Here is a 14,789-nt window from a genome sequence, read left to right as displayed (position 1 = left end):
GACAAAACAATGAATGTACTAAGAAATTCTATTTGCGAGTTCCCTGTGGACCGTTCCAATATTTTTAGAAGAGACAAAGGGTGGATCCCATGGGTACCATTTCTTAGCCTTTCTCTTTCTTCACATGCAACAATCACTCTGTGTCCAAAACGTGGACTCCGTCCAATACTTTTTAAAATACATCTATAACACGAGAGTTTCTCAAAAAAAAAAAAAAAAAAAAAGGTCAATTTAAGCACTCTATCTCAGTCAGTCATTACCGATATTGACTACAAATTCACAAGTAGTTACTACAAGACAATGTTGACATTGTTGATTTTCTCTCTGAAGAGATTGGTTCATCAGTGCCTAATCGAAATATTACTCATTCGGCAACAAGACAGCAGAAGTGACCTCTGCCTGGCTGCGGCAGAGAGCGTTAACAATCTCCCGCCGGTGTCTGGCTTGAGTCAGACATGATATTGAAACTTCTTCGTATTCAGCTTAGTGATGTTGCTATTGTCTACACGGTGCCGTGAAAAAGTCTTCATCCTCTTCTGAAATTCTTACTTTTTTGCATAGTTTCTCAACTTTAATTTAAAAAAAACATGTTTAAAGCTACTTGGCCCTGTGTGCAAAAGTGCTTGCCCCACTTGTTAAGTCATGAATTAAATGAGGCTAATCACTTCTTTTGGAAAGCTGTGGACTATTGCAGCGAAAGTTTGGAATTCCTGCGTCTCGTTACGTCAGGCGTAAATGTAACACAGATCTTCAGAAAAAGAACATCATCTCAACAGTCAAACATGGCGGTGGTAGTGTAATTGTCTGGGGTTGTTTTGCTCATTCAGGACCTGGACGACTTGCTGCAATTGATAGAACCATGAATTCTCTTTACCAGAAAATCATGGGAAACAATATTTACCATCTGTTTTTGCTATCATGTTGACACATTTGTGTTCCAAAACACACCAGGCAGTCACCTTCTTTATTGCTTAAAATGAAGGTTTTGGAGTGACCTAGTCAAAGTCCAGACTTAAATCCGACTGAAATTCTTTGGCATGACCTCTAAAGGACCATTCATGATTCAAAACCCTCCATTGTTGCCGAATTAAAGCAATTGTGCAAGGAAGACTGTCCCAATATATCTCCACAGAGGGTTTTAGGGGAGAAGCACTTTTTCACACAGGGCCAAGTAGCATTTTATGCTTACTCGGGTCATCTTTTTCCTGATTGTTTAATGTGATTAAGCATTAAAGTGGGGAAACTATCCAGTGACCCCAAAAAAAAGAGAGAGAGAATTTGAGACGAGGGCAATCAGGATGGGTACAGAAGTCAGTACTTCTTTAGTATGGACGGATTTGGGGCAGTAATATTGGTCCATGTAAGATCAAACAGTGGATAGCAAAAACTGGAGAGCAACAAAGAAACTGGAAGTCCACCTTTTATGAAAAGGAAACAAAAACAGTGGGCGTCTCGATAAGCGTACGCACTGTCAAATACATCGATGGCCAAAACGGAAAAGTGGTACATAGGCACAACAAAAGCAAGGAGGCGCCACCCTGTGGCGCGGTGCCACACTGCGGATTGTTACACTACGCAGATCCTTGTAAATTGTGCGGGATTGGAAGAGAAAAAAAAAAAGAAAAAAGGGGGGAAGAAATGTTGGCCGTCTACCATGGTACACTTGAACGCAGCAGGGAACGCACATCTCATCTAACCACTGGACATTCATGTAGAATCTTTGTGGCTTGTCATTATACATCTTTGAAAATTCAAGTCTCATTAGTTCCAAGTTGTTTCGGTAACCATTATAGTTTGTTTTTTTTTCTTTCTCCAATGGAAGGGCACCAATGATTTTGCCTACGTGTGTAGGATGTCAAGATTTGGCACATTGGCATGCTCATCCCACAAATGCACATTCCTTACAAATGAGATACCATTTAAAAAGGCTTTCAACTGTGTAAGATTTATTGGCAGAAAGCACTGTTGCGATTGAGAAATCATCTAGCAACCACAAAGTACACAGTTTTGCTTCAGTTTCTGCATGAATACATTTCTGGCTGGATGGGAAGTGAAATGTGTTTAGATGGTACAGCGCTTTTAATAGAGCCCCCCCCAAAAAAAGATATTTTCCTGATACAATTTTCTCCGAATATGTGCAGACATATTGTACTTTTGCTCTTGTCTAAAATTGTTACCCTCATGGTCCACTGCTCATTAGGCATCTCATTCCGTGTCCATATATGGTTGCAGGACATTTGTTGCTACGGTACATCTGTACTCTTAAATGGCCTTATAGCTCTTACTCCCGTCTAATTTAACTTGGATCGCATTGTCCTGCAGAATGATGATGATGATTTTTTCTCTCTCTCTTTTTAGATCTAAAGAACTAGTGCTACAGCTAACAAAACAAAATGTTAGCGATGATGTTTTTCTAAGCATATCCTTCACTCCAATGTACAGATGCACCCACACGCTGATTTTTCACCTTATATACACTATATAGGCACACATGCATTATATCCCTCTTTGAAAAAGCATCCTACAGTCTCCTATTGCTGCCGTGTCAAGCTTACGTCTGACCATGATTCATCCAGTGTCAGTTGGATGCAGGCATCTGAGGTTATTTGCTTTATTCATCCAATTATGTGACTGTTTTTCTTAGAAAAATGCTTAACAAACCACAATCAACACATTAAGAGAGGGGAAAAAACACATTACTTTCTTAGAATTGTTCTTGACAGCTAAATCCTTTTGGAAAAACAACTCAGATAACACAAATAAGATTGCACAGTAGCCCCTTGTACACATTTTTTGTTTGCTCGTCTTGGCTGTAAGACGAAAGTTGGCTTCACTGTGCCAGTAATATTCTTTTAGGCGGTTTCATCTGACCTTGTTCATTGGCAACTTTGCATTGAATTTGTATGTATTTCGAGTGGTGAAGGAGTTTGACTATTAAGTTAGGAATATCTGCATCAGTGTCAAAGTCTTATAGTACGACTATTTGAATGAAAGCAACATATTAAAAATGTATTTGTTTATTCGCATATTCGAGAGGCCTGACATTTACAGACTTGATCATTTTTGCACTTTAGTCTGAATATTAACGGAGAGCGTCACATGAGACGTCTGCAAAGCTTGAGCGCCCCCAAGTGGCGCTCATTGGACAGATGATTTGTTTGTGGCATTTTGTTGCTGTCAAGTCATCTTTGGTAGAACTGAAATGAATACAGCTTCCTTCAACGGGTTAATGACAATAAAGAAATATTTTCTTGAAAAAATGTCAAACTAAATTATCTAATTGTCAAATTAAATGATCTAACTAAAAAAAAAAAAAAACCCGACATGAAATAACTGAATAATCAAAGTTAGCATCGACCTCTCAAAACAAAAAATATCAAGTATTTAGCTATGTATTGAGTTATGAATAAATAAAATTGTTTATTTTACATATTTAGCTGAGTGATATTGTGGATGTCTTAATTTCGTAAGCTTTGCTTCGCTATATAAGGCGGACATTTTTTTTAAAAACAATTAGGTCTTTTTTTTTTCTTTTTTTTTTTTTTTTTATCAGTAAGACACTGATGAAAATGTAACCAAACTTTATGAAGATCTTCGAGTTCTGATGTGATTATTATCCCTTTTTACATTATATTTATATATGTATATAATTTTTTTAATTATTGAGTCCCTAGTTCTACATTTTGTCAGTTTTAAATTACATTTTACATTACATTTATAGCTTTTTAAATTATTCAGTACGTCACTCAATATGTGAGGGTAAGCAGTGAATGATTGATGAATGGATTGATGAATAAATGTATTGCTAGTAGTAAAGTGTATAATTGATAAATTATTATTATTATTATTATTATTATTATTATTATTATTATTATTATTATTATTATTATTATTATTATTATTATTATTATTATTATTAACCCCTCATCTACGTTTGGAATGTTTTTAAGAAATCAAATGTGACCTTTTGGAATAAATTGCCCATGCCTGCTGTACCACTCCTTTACGGCAGATGGCAGTGTGCCATATGAATGTCAAAAATCGCAGTCTACTGGCTAGGCGCAGAAGAAGACAAAACACAAGAAGAAGCAAGAGGGCGTAAACAAAAGTCAATATGTGACGACAAACGTTCGAATAATTGCCCTACCAATCTGTAGCTGACTTATAAGATTTCTAACCTTTTTCCCCCTCTGAGGGACTACTTTATCTTCGAGTCTCTGCTTTTACGGTACATAAATGTCGTTAAGGCAGCCTTCGAAAACCTCGACCGTGTGCAAAAAAGAAGAGGGATGAACGGTGTCATCGCCATCAGCTCTGACTCTGACAGTGACGAAAACGGCTCGGATGTGGAATTTGTCCAAGTAATCCACCCACCTGTAAGTAAGCTACATTAGCGTAAATTGAGTATAAAGCTTTTTGGGAAGCCGCCAGTTACCACTAGAGCAGGGTCGCCGGTTTACTTTCACTTTCATAAACTGTACGCTTGGGCGATTTATGTCATCAAGTAGGCAGTAAAACGTCTTACAGAGGATAGTGTGGAATATGATAAAGTAAAAAGTAGTGTTCGAAATAATTACTTGACTAAGAATAAATATTTTGTGAAAAATGTACTCGAGTAAGTACTGAGTAACTGGTGACTGAATAACTTGGGATTTTGTTTTTCCAAATAGTACATGAATGTCAAATAGACCAAATGTGCACATCAATTATTTCCCAACAAAATTATTTTTTTTAATAAAATAAAAGCAATCTTATTGCATAACATAAACGAATGCCAATTTAGTAATTGAGTATTTGTTTACATGCGTGAACCTGCACAATAGACTCAGAAGACATTGATTATTACTAGAGATGTAGCAATATCAAAATCTGACGGATCAGCTTTACTTCGGTCTTAAAATTGCACCCCCCCCCCCCCCCCCCACACACACACACACACACAAAATAAAGCCCCCTGCCCCCACTCCACGCAATTTTCACATTTGTATACCTCCAAAATATTGTTATTGCTCCAGCTAAAATCATGCTATGCTCACAATAACAAAACTGTCCACTGAGAATTTGTCTGTTCACGAATTTGACAGCATGTGTCATATTTTTAACAATAGAATTTATTTTTGCTTAAGTCCAAAAATTCAAGTAAAGTCAGAAAAGAAACACAAGAAAGAACTTAAAAAAAACAATGCAATTATAGAAACAGACAAGCAAGCAACAATAAATAAAATTATCCTTGGTAAGCTTCTTCTTGGAATTTGGAAATTGAATTATTGCAAGGATAAATGCTGTGTAGTATTTCAAATTGAAACTCTTTGAATAGTGTATCAAAATGTGAGTGGTTATAGGACAATTTGCATCAATTTACACCAATCAATCATCATCAATCAAGGTTTCACCACTTTCATCACCGATAATTAGCATAGCTTTTCTTTTCCGAGGTGACTCCAAAGTCCCGCTTCAATGTGATTGGCTGCTTGCAGAAATCTGTCAGCCATCTCTTTGAAAATAATTGGAAAGCCAGCAACTTTTTTTTTTTTCTTCTCTCTCTCACCGGCTGAAATAGAGATGGGAGGGTGAGCATTTGCACACAGAAGGGAGGAGAGAGGAGGAGGGACGAAGTCAAGAGCATATACGGCTGAACTTTATTTGCTTTGTCATAAGGGTGTCTGTGATGTCTTTGGAAATTAAAATTAAAATCTTTGGAAATTAAAATGCAAAGGAACAAGTATAAGTTTGAAGGTTGGCTTTAAGGGAGGTGCCGGTAGTCAGTGTGCAGAGTGACTTGGCGGGATATGAGGGAGTTAGAATATCCTCCATCCCCTATTGTTTATCTTCACAAGGGCTCTCATCATATCTAACATGATTTGAACTTCGTCAGTTGGATTCACCCACGTTTATCAGCAATGTCAACACCAGTTTCATTATCAAAACAAGAAAGGTGAGTTTTGACAATTTGCATCTTCTTTTTTCAGTGCTGTGCATACACACTCTATTCTCCTTTTGGATGTGCTCAAGCCTTTCTAATGCCAGGAACAGAGAGCTCAAACGGGTCTGATTGGGTCAGACGGACTGTAATTTGCATTCTCACGTTGCTGTTGACGTGCTGGTTTTATTCCACTGAGCATTACATTTTGCATTCGCGGCGGTAGGCAGCCTCTTGTATGTTTCTCAAGTTCAAAGTGTAGGTCGTGTTTGCTGCAATCTGGACATTTTTAGGCAGAAACAAATGATATGATGCTTATCCTTGCTTTGAAGGTGTGATGGAGCATATCCACAAGGTAAATATAGATTACTGCCATGTTTCTGGTCTGTAAGCCACTTTGAAAATTCACTTCGGTCTGAACAAGGCCTGCAACTCTTCTCTTATTTTGTAGCGGTTCTCTTGCCTGCACTGCTTCCAGAATGTTTTTTTTTTTTTTTTTTGGTCCATTTAGATTCTGTGGAGCTGAGGTTTTAATGTTTAATTTGTACACTTTTTTTTGTTTTGTTTGTCAGCCCTTCATGTACATTTTCTATGTGGCCATATTTTTCCTGTCTGTATAAACAACAATTACAAGTAAGATATTCATCTTCCCTTTCTCTAGGTTCTGATTGGGGAGAGACAATCAACGAAGGCTCATCGAGACGGGAAGCTGCATGAAAGAAAAACAGACTGCAATGCGAACTCGTTGATGAAGAAGGCCAAGCAAGAGAAAAACATACCAAAAATAGCATTAACACATAACACTTCAAATGGACTTGATTTGCATATACATAAATCATCAACGCCGAACTGTGCCAAGTTTAAGCCAAATTTGGAAGTGCTGGCATTTCAGTTCAAACCTATCCAGAATTACAGAATACCCAAAAAACGTTCTTTGCTAGAAACAAGAGTAAGAGAAGGCACACGTTCAGCTTGTGTTGACTTAAATAAGGATGCCACTCACAGATCAGTCTACCCCAGAAAACCACACAACACTCATGGAGGCAAAACGGATGAGTCCTCCTCGTCGGTGCACGTCCCCTCTTCATTCACTCCTACCTCATCTTACACAAACAATATCCAAAAAGACCCGATCTCCACATCTAACCACACACAACATTGGACTTCTTTACTGGAAGATGTGTCTGATGAAGAGTCAGACATGTCTGGTCACCCGAGGCCCACATGTGACCATGGGCAAGATGGGACGACCATTTCGCAAAGAGGGACAGAAGACGTGACTGTAACTGAGTCAAACAACATCCAAGAAGACCCGATATCCACATCTAACCACGCAGAAGATTGGATGACTTTACTGGAAGATGTGTCTGATGAAGAGTTAGACATATCTGGTCACCCGAGGCCCACATGCGACCATACGCGAGATGGGACGACCATTGCGCGGAGAGGGACAGAAGACGTGACTGACACAGGACAAGAAGACCCGATATCCACATCTGACCACGCAGAAGATTGGATGACTTTACTGGAAGATGTGTCTGATGAAGAGTTAGACATGTCTGGTCACCCGCGGCCCACATGCGACCATACGCAAGATGGGACGACTGTTTCGCGGAGAGGGACAGAAGACGTGACTGACGCAGGGTCAAAGAGATCAGACGACCTGTCCCGGAGCATTCCTGTTGACTCTCCAAAGTCCGTATCAAAAATTGAAGGCTTGTTGACGGGTGGAAATGAAGCAGAGCGCGACAGGCTGAAAGACAGTCATCGGAACGCTGCTGTTGAAATCAGGGGAGGCAAACAAGAGGAGAACGTACCAAAAAGAACATTGAAACATGATGCTTCAAATGAACTTGATTTACATACACATAAATCATCTAAGCAGGACTGTGGGAAGGTAAAGCCAAATTTTGACGTGTTATCTTCTCAGTTGAATCCTACCCTGAGTTGCCAAATACCAAAAAAACGTCCTTTTTTAGAAGCGGAAGACACTCATTCAGGACAAAACGCTTCACTTGGCGTAACTGAAGATGCCACTCAGAGGTCACGGTGTCCCGGACAACTGCACGACACTCATGCAGACAACATGGATGGCGCCTCTTCATCTCTCACAAACAACAGCCAAGAAAATCCAATCTCCACATGTGACCGCGCCCAAGCTTGCACCACCGTGTTGGAAGTTGTGACTGATGAAGAATCAGACCGGTCTGATCAACCCTCCCAAAACATTGCCATTGACTCTCCTCCTTCCGTATTGAGAAGTGAGCAAGATTTGGATTGGTCAAGTGGAGATGAAGTGCTACTAGAGAGTCCGACATATTTCATGTGGCAAGAAGGGGAGAGTGACGGCGAAGGGAATGCTGATGTAAAATCCAGTCAGGATGAAAGCCGTTTTGTGTGCCCACAAGCGTACCAGAGAATCATGGATGGATTAGCAAATACTATGGTTGGAAACATTCCTAATTTTTTTTTTTTTTAATTAGTGCTGTCAAATTATATTTCTTATCTGTTTCATCATTATTCACAAATCTGTTTAAAACACTGGGGAAAAGAGCTTTTTTTTTGCAACATGGCCTTGGTTGATCTCTAATACTCTGCTGCCCCCTGCTGGTCGTTTTTTGTAATAACTACCATTGCTTTCAGCTTCCTCTTCAGCTCAAAGGCATCAAAGCCTTCTGTATGCTCTAGCATGAAAAAACAAACAAACAAACAAACAAAAAACGTAAAAACACTTTTTTGGGACCATGGCAATATTTAAAATAGAACGTTTTATACATTTTTGGGAGCAAATGAGTTTAGCGATTAATCGTGGTTAATCCAAATTCTAAAATGTGATTAATATGATTAAAAAATGTACTTGTTTGACAGCCCTAATTTCAATTCACCTATTCACCCTTATTAAACATCGGCTTATCTTATCGTATGCTTGTTTTCTAGACACATGAGGAAAACGGCAACTGTGAAATAGCGGCGGTTCAGTGCCAGCAAAGACTCAGCCTAGTTCACATCACCATGGAAGAGAACCACCATGAAGCCACGTTGCAACTTTTGTCGGACCTCCTACGTCCTGGTTACTGTCTTCCCAAGGATGTCGCGTCCCACCTGCTAAGTGGCATCCTGCTGGACCCACTGTGCCCTCCTCATCTTTGTGTGCAGACCTCAAATCTGCTGATGAGGGCACAAAGGTGAGTGAGTGAGCCAACAACCCCCACAGTGAATGATGTTAATGATGATAATCTCCAAAGCAAAAAGACAGCTCACATGAGGACATTTTCAGCTTCTTATTCATGGATGGAAATTTTGATTGCAGACACCACCTGGTTGATAAAGACACAGTTCCATGGAGCTGGGAGATGTTGACTGCAGTCATGTCCACTCAGGTAATTTGGACAAGCAGGGCAATTTATCACAGCTAGCTAGCTAGCTAGTGAACAATTCATAGTGTAGTTGGACATGACCCTTTCAGTGACACTTGTTAACTTCCAATTTGTTTGTATTGTAAACTAATTTCTTACCCAATCTTGATAATGGATCACATGGCCTAAAAATAGAGTCTCCCTTATTTTTTCACAATAAAAAAATAAAAAATAAATCACAGTGACTATTATTATTTCTATATTTTTAATATCTTCTTTCCATGTATTTTGCAACAAACCATAAATTAATCTCTAGTACAATAAACAATATATTTATTATACATAAATATGGTAGTGTTATACGTTAGGCTTCTGCAAAAATAGTAAGTTAGTAAGTTATAAATCGTCTTTTTCTTGCTCATTACGTCATCAAATTCCCATTGAAATAGGCAAAGACGGCTTCCGGTTACGCACTGGATACGTGGCGTTCCACACAGTACGTTCGAATTCTGATACTTAATCGGTTTAAAATAAAATTCAGGGAATAAGATGCCATAGATATTTGTACTTTGATTCTTTGTACACAATGCCTAATCCAAAACTGGAAAACGATTAATAAATGTATGCTTTAAGCACCGAACTTATCTAGACACTATATATAAGTATATAGCCTCATACAGTATAAAAAAAAGCCTAAGCTGTTGCAGCCTTTGCAAGTTGAAAATTGCATTCTACTTTCTCTTCTTTAAATACAATTAATTGTTCAGCCATAGTTAATGTTGGAATAATTGTAAGTAATAAGTTATCATACATTTGCTGCAATGAAGAATTGCTTCTTCTTGCAATGAAGAATGCTTTCCTCTGTTCCCACTCACATTCACATAGCCTGGCTATTTGAAGACGACTCAAAAACTGAAGAACCACAGCATCTAACGCATTAGAATATTTCGAGCCAGTCTGCTTAGGTCGCCTGTTTTCTGTTAAGAAATGATTGCAAACGACCACACAAGTACTCAGCAATCTTCCACTCACATGCACAACACAGACAAACAAGTACACTGTGTTCCAACTATGCCTTGCATTTGCAAATTTAGGGTTGGAACACCCATGTAACTAGGGTGTGAAAAACCAAATAAATAGAGAGGGTAAGGAGAGGAATCTTCAGAGTGAATTGTATCAGTCAGTTCCTCTCCTCGCGAGCCCTGAACTGAGTGTCTTCTTTCCTTTTTGTATCATGTTTAATAGATGTCAATCAGGTAGCCCTGACAGTTAACTTCCAGTGTATATTCTTATTGTGCCACCATCCTTTTCTAATGTGTTGAAAAAAGCCCCCCCCCAAAAAACAAGCTCATTTTAATAATAGCTGAAATAAGGTCAGGTGTAACGTGCCAACGGTCTGATGTCCAAAATCTTTATGACAATTAAGGATTGTCCGAGCTAATGTTCTTACTCTGGCCTCTCTTCATCAGGATGAGAAAAAGAAGCATCGACCTGAGGTGGTGCGCATGTTCCTGGAGTATGTTGCGCAGACTTTGGAGGATGACTTCTTCCACAAAAAGTCCACGTCTGAACTCTATCACTCCATCGCAAGAGCGACATTGTCATGCAATCAGCGCTTCCCACAAGTCCAGTGAGTTCGGCACTTTCAAGGTCTAGCAGAGGCAACTTTGGGACTCAAACTCTCTCTATTTTTTTTATAAACAAGCCTTTATGATGTTTGATTCACTCCATCAATGTTGCGCTAAATCATTATTTGGTGGAGTAATTTTTTACTTTTGCTGAAGAAAAAGTCTTATAAATCTTGAATGAGCTTGCTTTTGCTACTATAGCCACTTCTGATGAATTATGACAAGAGATATTGTTGTTCTTCTAGGGGTGTCATTAAATGGCTGTTTTCTGCCATTATCAAGTCGACTGAAAGTGAAAAGAGTAGTGAAGCCGCCAGAGAAAGAGACGAACATATCAGGTGACCCCCGCATATTTTGTGAGCACTCTTGTAGAAACGACTCAAATATTAACGACTTCAAACATTTAGTAATGTTTTTATGTCCCAAAAAATATTATTTTCCTTTTTCAAATTCACTCCTGCACTCTCTGAAGATTCCTCTCCTCACCTTTTCTAACCTTATAGAATCGTGTCCAGCCTCCAAAGAATGTTGACTCTGGCTTTAGAGGTCGATCGCTCTCCTACTCTAAGCGCGCCCAAGTTATCGCGGGAGCTTTTTTCCACGCTCATCAGCATCGAGCCCCTACGAGCTCACAGGTGAGCATGAGAGAAGAATGAGCAAAGTGGTGAACCAGGACACAAACTGGAAAACATTACTGTTCGCCTGCTACACAATTGTCCTGTTCCGTCTCTGCCCAAATGACTCTCAGGCAGCTGCTGCTGGACAGCCTGCAGAGCAACCTCCTTAGAGGGAAGCTGCTGGAATCTCTACTGGACTACGCATCGCCACTGAAATCAGCTGTGCCCATGTCGCTCAGTCACTTGCTGTACTTTTTGGAGAACTGCACGCTGGCTGCAGACCCAACGGTGACTACTGCACTTGCCACTAGGGATGAGATCAATTCATTCAATGTTAAACTGTTGGGTATGCATAAGTGTTTCGTTTCCTTTTTAAACAATGGACAAATTTAAAATTAAATTAAATTTAAAACAAAGGTTGTTGATAATTTTTTTCATCAGTTTTTTTTCCAGAAACATTACAACCATAACATATTATTTTTACTTTCTTTAACAAAGTGCACAAAGGGATCATTTGAAAACAAATTTAAACATTCTTTATTATTCTTCATATACTGTTCAGAAACTACAAATACAAAAAACAACCAAATTATGCCTTCAGTGCACTTTTTTTGTGGATTTTTTTCAACCTGCCAAACCGCAACAGTGCATAAAAGAGCCAAACTGATATTATAGTGACAGATCATATCAATATTTGGATCAATACGCCCACCACTATGTCAAACCCATGAAAAATGTCCGCTTAAAAATCTGCAATATGGTGGGGACGCAAATGATGAACCGACTACCTGATGCATCTTTATGATCCCAATAGGATGATGGTGACCGTTGGAAGAAGTGGGAGGAGTTAGTTCAACACCTCTGGATGTTGCTAGTCAGCTACAACACAACGATGAAAGGTGAGATGTTCGGAGGAACCAGGAAGTTTGATTTCCCAAATTCATAATTCAATCCAATACATCTGGATGTAATCTGATACATTTATCGGATTAAAATGTCAGGATTTACCCATTTTTGTGCAAGTTTGTATTGTCATGACATGAAATTGACCGGCCCACTGTGTGGTGAGAGAATGTTTAAATAACTGATGTCATCTGTAGGATCTCTGTCCAGCTCCGTCAGCGAGCAAATCAGCCGGCCTGACTCTGTGGTCTACAAGAGCAATGATGTGCTTACCAAGGCGGACGTTAGTAAATCGGTGGACGTCTTCCTGACCAGATCGAAGGCAGATGTCGGTCAAGCGTTGCCTCTCCACGTGGACGAGTCCCTCACTTTTTTACAGAACTTCCTACTAGATCTCTGTCAGTCTTAAATGAGGAAACTGTTAATTTTATTGAATTTTGTCATTACAGTATACTGCCTGTAAAGTGTTTTTTATAACTACAACCAAATGCTTATTTTTTTTATACATGTGAAAAGATTCATTCTATATTTGCATTTATTTTGTATGACAAATGAACAAATTATTATTTTATTTTTTTATTTTAAAAATTATTTTATTTTATTTCTTGTATAAATGTTAAAAAGTTGTTTTGTATGTAGATTTCTGGCTACGTTGTTTTTGTTCACATTTATGGCCTCAGGTGAGCTGTTGCCTGTTTATTCCAGCTGACTCTGGGCGAGAGGCGGGCAGGGTACACACTGGATCGGTTGTCAGCCACTTGCAATGAGCATTGTTAACAATTCACACTTGGAGGCTCTACATTTTATTTAAAAACAAAAACAAAACAAAAAAACATCACTTTACAAACATCTTTACATCAGTTGCACAAAATTGTTAGTATACCCCAGTGATTACAAATCACTTGAATCTGACAAAAGTAATGACACATTTACAAGCTCTCCGTTATTACTGCCTTGCTTTAATCTCCTAAATATTTTTTCCAACGTGTCTCTTAAGGGTTTCTGAAAATCATCTTGGTGTGTGCGCGCATAATACTCCCCACGCACCCTCTGACAATGACAGCATTGCTGCCACCTACTGTAGTGGATGTGAAATTACACTTTATTCTAGTACAGCATTTAAAAAAAAAGAAAAAAGTGCATGTTCCCTGGGGTTATCTCATGGGTGTGTGTAGGATCCCCAAAACTGTAGTGTAAACAATTAGTTGAGTGAATGACACTTGATTTAATAACAAAATCGTGTCTTGAGCCACATAAATGCAAAAAATAACTCCAGAGGATGAGATTAAAACAGTCGCAAGAAAGTGAGTAGCACGCAAAGGAACAATCTCACGATTTGGTAAGAATTTGGGTAACTCAGGGAGTATGTTGTAGATTTGGGTTAGTTTTGGCAAGCATTTTGTAGATTTAAGAGTATTAGGTAACTTTTAGTTAGAACTTAGTAGCCTACATCTGTAGATTTAGGAGTATTTAGTTTGTCTTTTAAGAAGTATTTGAGTACAATACAGCCGAGAGCTGGAAACAACTACTTTGAGCAACTTTCTTGCTTGCCATTCTCCAGGCCTTTTTTTTTCTTTCTTTCTTTTTTAATGACCTCTTGGTTTTGTTTCGAACTCGTATCGCTGCAGGATGTTCACGGACTCGCTTGGGCAACCTGCAAAGAGTTGCAATAATCCAAATTGACATCACAGAATGAACTAGTTTTCCGACATCAGCAAGTGGCAGGAAATGACCGATCTTGATATATGTCGCAAGTGGAAAAAAATAAATAAATACTATTCTTGACACTTGTATGTGGAAACTAAAAGATTGATCCTGGTCAAAGTAAACACAAGAATTTGTTACAGTGCAAAACAATAGAGCAGTTATATCATTACAGGGAGCTAAGGACTGTATTTCAGGTGTGTTAAATGACAGATGTTTTGGGATGTGTAGTCAAATTGGAGTATGCAGAGAAAACTGACAAAAGCATGGTGAGAACATGCAAAGGAGATTCAAACCGACAACCTCCGAACTATGTGGTAGACATGCCAATCAGTCTCCATCTATCTTCTCGGGCTTGTATCCTCATTTGGTTCATGGAAAGTTTATTAAACACAGCAGCACAGGACATTATTCTGCATGTGGCTCACTCTTGAGACAGATAAAGGCCTTTTCACACTGCACTTGCTCAGTGTGAAAGGTCGACGGTGGCCCGGCGCAACCTTGTCCATATTTGAAAGTGCTGACATAGCAGCTTACCAGGAAGTCAGCAGGGAGGCTTTTTGGTTTAGACGAGAAGTACACTGCACCTAGACAAAAAAAAAGTTGAATCTATGTTGTTGCAAAACATACCTCGGCTTTGTTTTTAAGGAAGAGGAGAGCA

The 14,789-nt window shown here is 38.9% G+C and overlaps 1 protein-coding gene across 5 annotated transcripts in view; it reads left to right on the top strand.

Annotated features, from left to right (window-relative positions):
- Positions 1-13,275, top strand: part of simc1 (SUMO interacting motifs containing 1) — a 60,197-nt gene extending 46,922 nt beyond the window's left edge. For 2 of the 5 annotated variants that reach the window (XM_077531679.1, XM_077531680.1), the window contains 9 exons: positions 6,582-8,366; positions 8,858-9,105; positions 9,231-9,300; positions 10,746-10,906; positions 11,150-11,242; positions 11,408-11,539; positions 11,653-11,809; positions 12,336-12,420; positions 12,622-13,275. In XM_077531679.1, the coding sequence (XP_077387805.1) occupies positions 6,582-8,366; positions 8,858-9,105; positions 9,231-9,300; positions 10,746-10,906; positions 11,150-11,242; positions 11,408-11,539; positions 11,653-11,809; positions 12,336-12,420; positions 12,622-12,833 (2,943 nt within the window). In that variant the 3' untranslated portion in view covers positions 12,834-13,275. Of the gene's footprint in view, positions 1-4,083; positions 4,377-5,600; positions 5,936-6,581; positions 8,367-8,857; positions 9,106-9,230; positions 9,301-10,745; positions 10,907-11,149; positions 11,243-11,407; positions 11,540-11,652; positions 11,810-12,335; positions 12,421-12,621 lie in introns of those variants that run through there. The other 3 variants (XM_077531682.1, XM_077531684.1, XM_077531683.1) reach the window with 3 other exon arrangements.
- Positions 13,276-14,789: the final 1,514 nt, after the last annotated feature.

The sequence above is a fragment of the Festucalex cinctus genome, chromosome 9, assembly GCF_051991245.1.
Source record: "Festucalex cinctus isolate MCC-2025b chromosome 9, RoL_Fcin_1.0, whole genome shotgun sequence".
In the NCBI taxonomy this organism is placed as follows: Eukaryota; Metazoa; Chordata; class Actinopteri; order Syngnathiformes; family Syngnathidae; genus Festucalex; species Festucalex cinctus.
The sequence above is the reverse complement of the archived record's forward strand: the minus strand, read 5'-3'. Positions and strand labels throughout refer to the sequence as shown.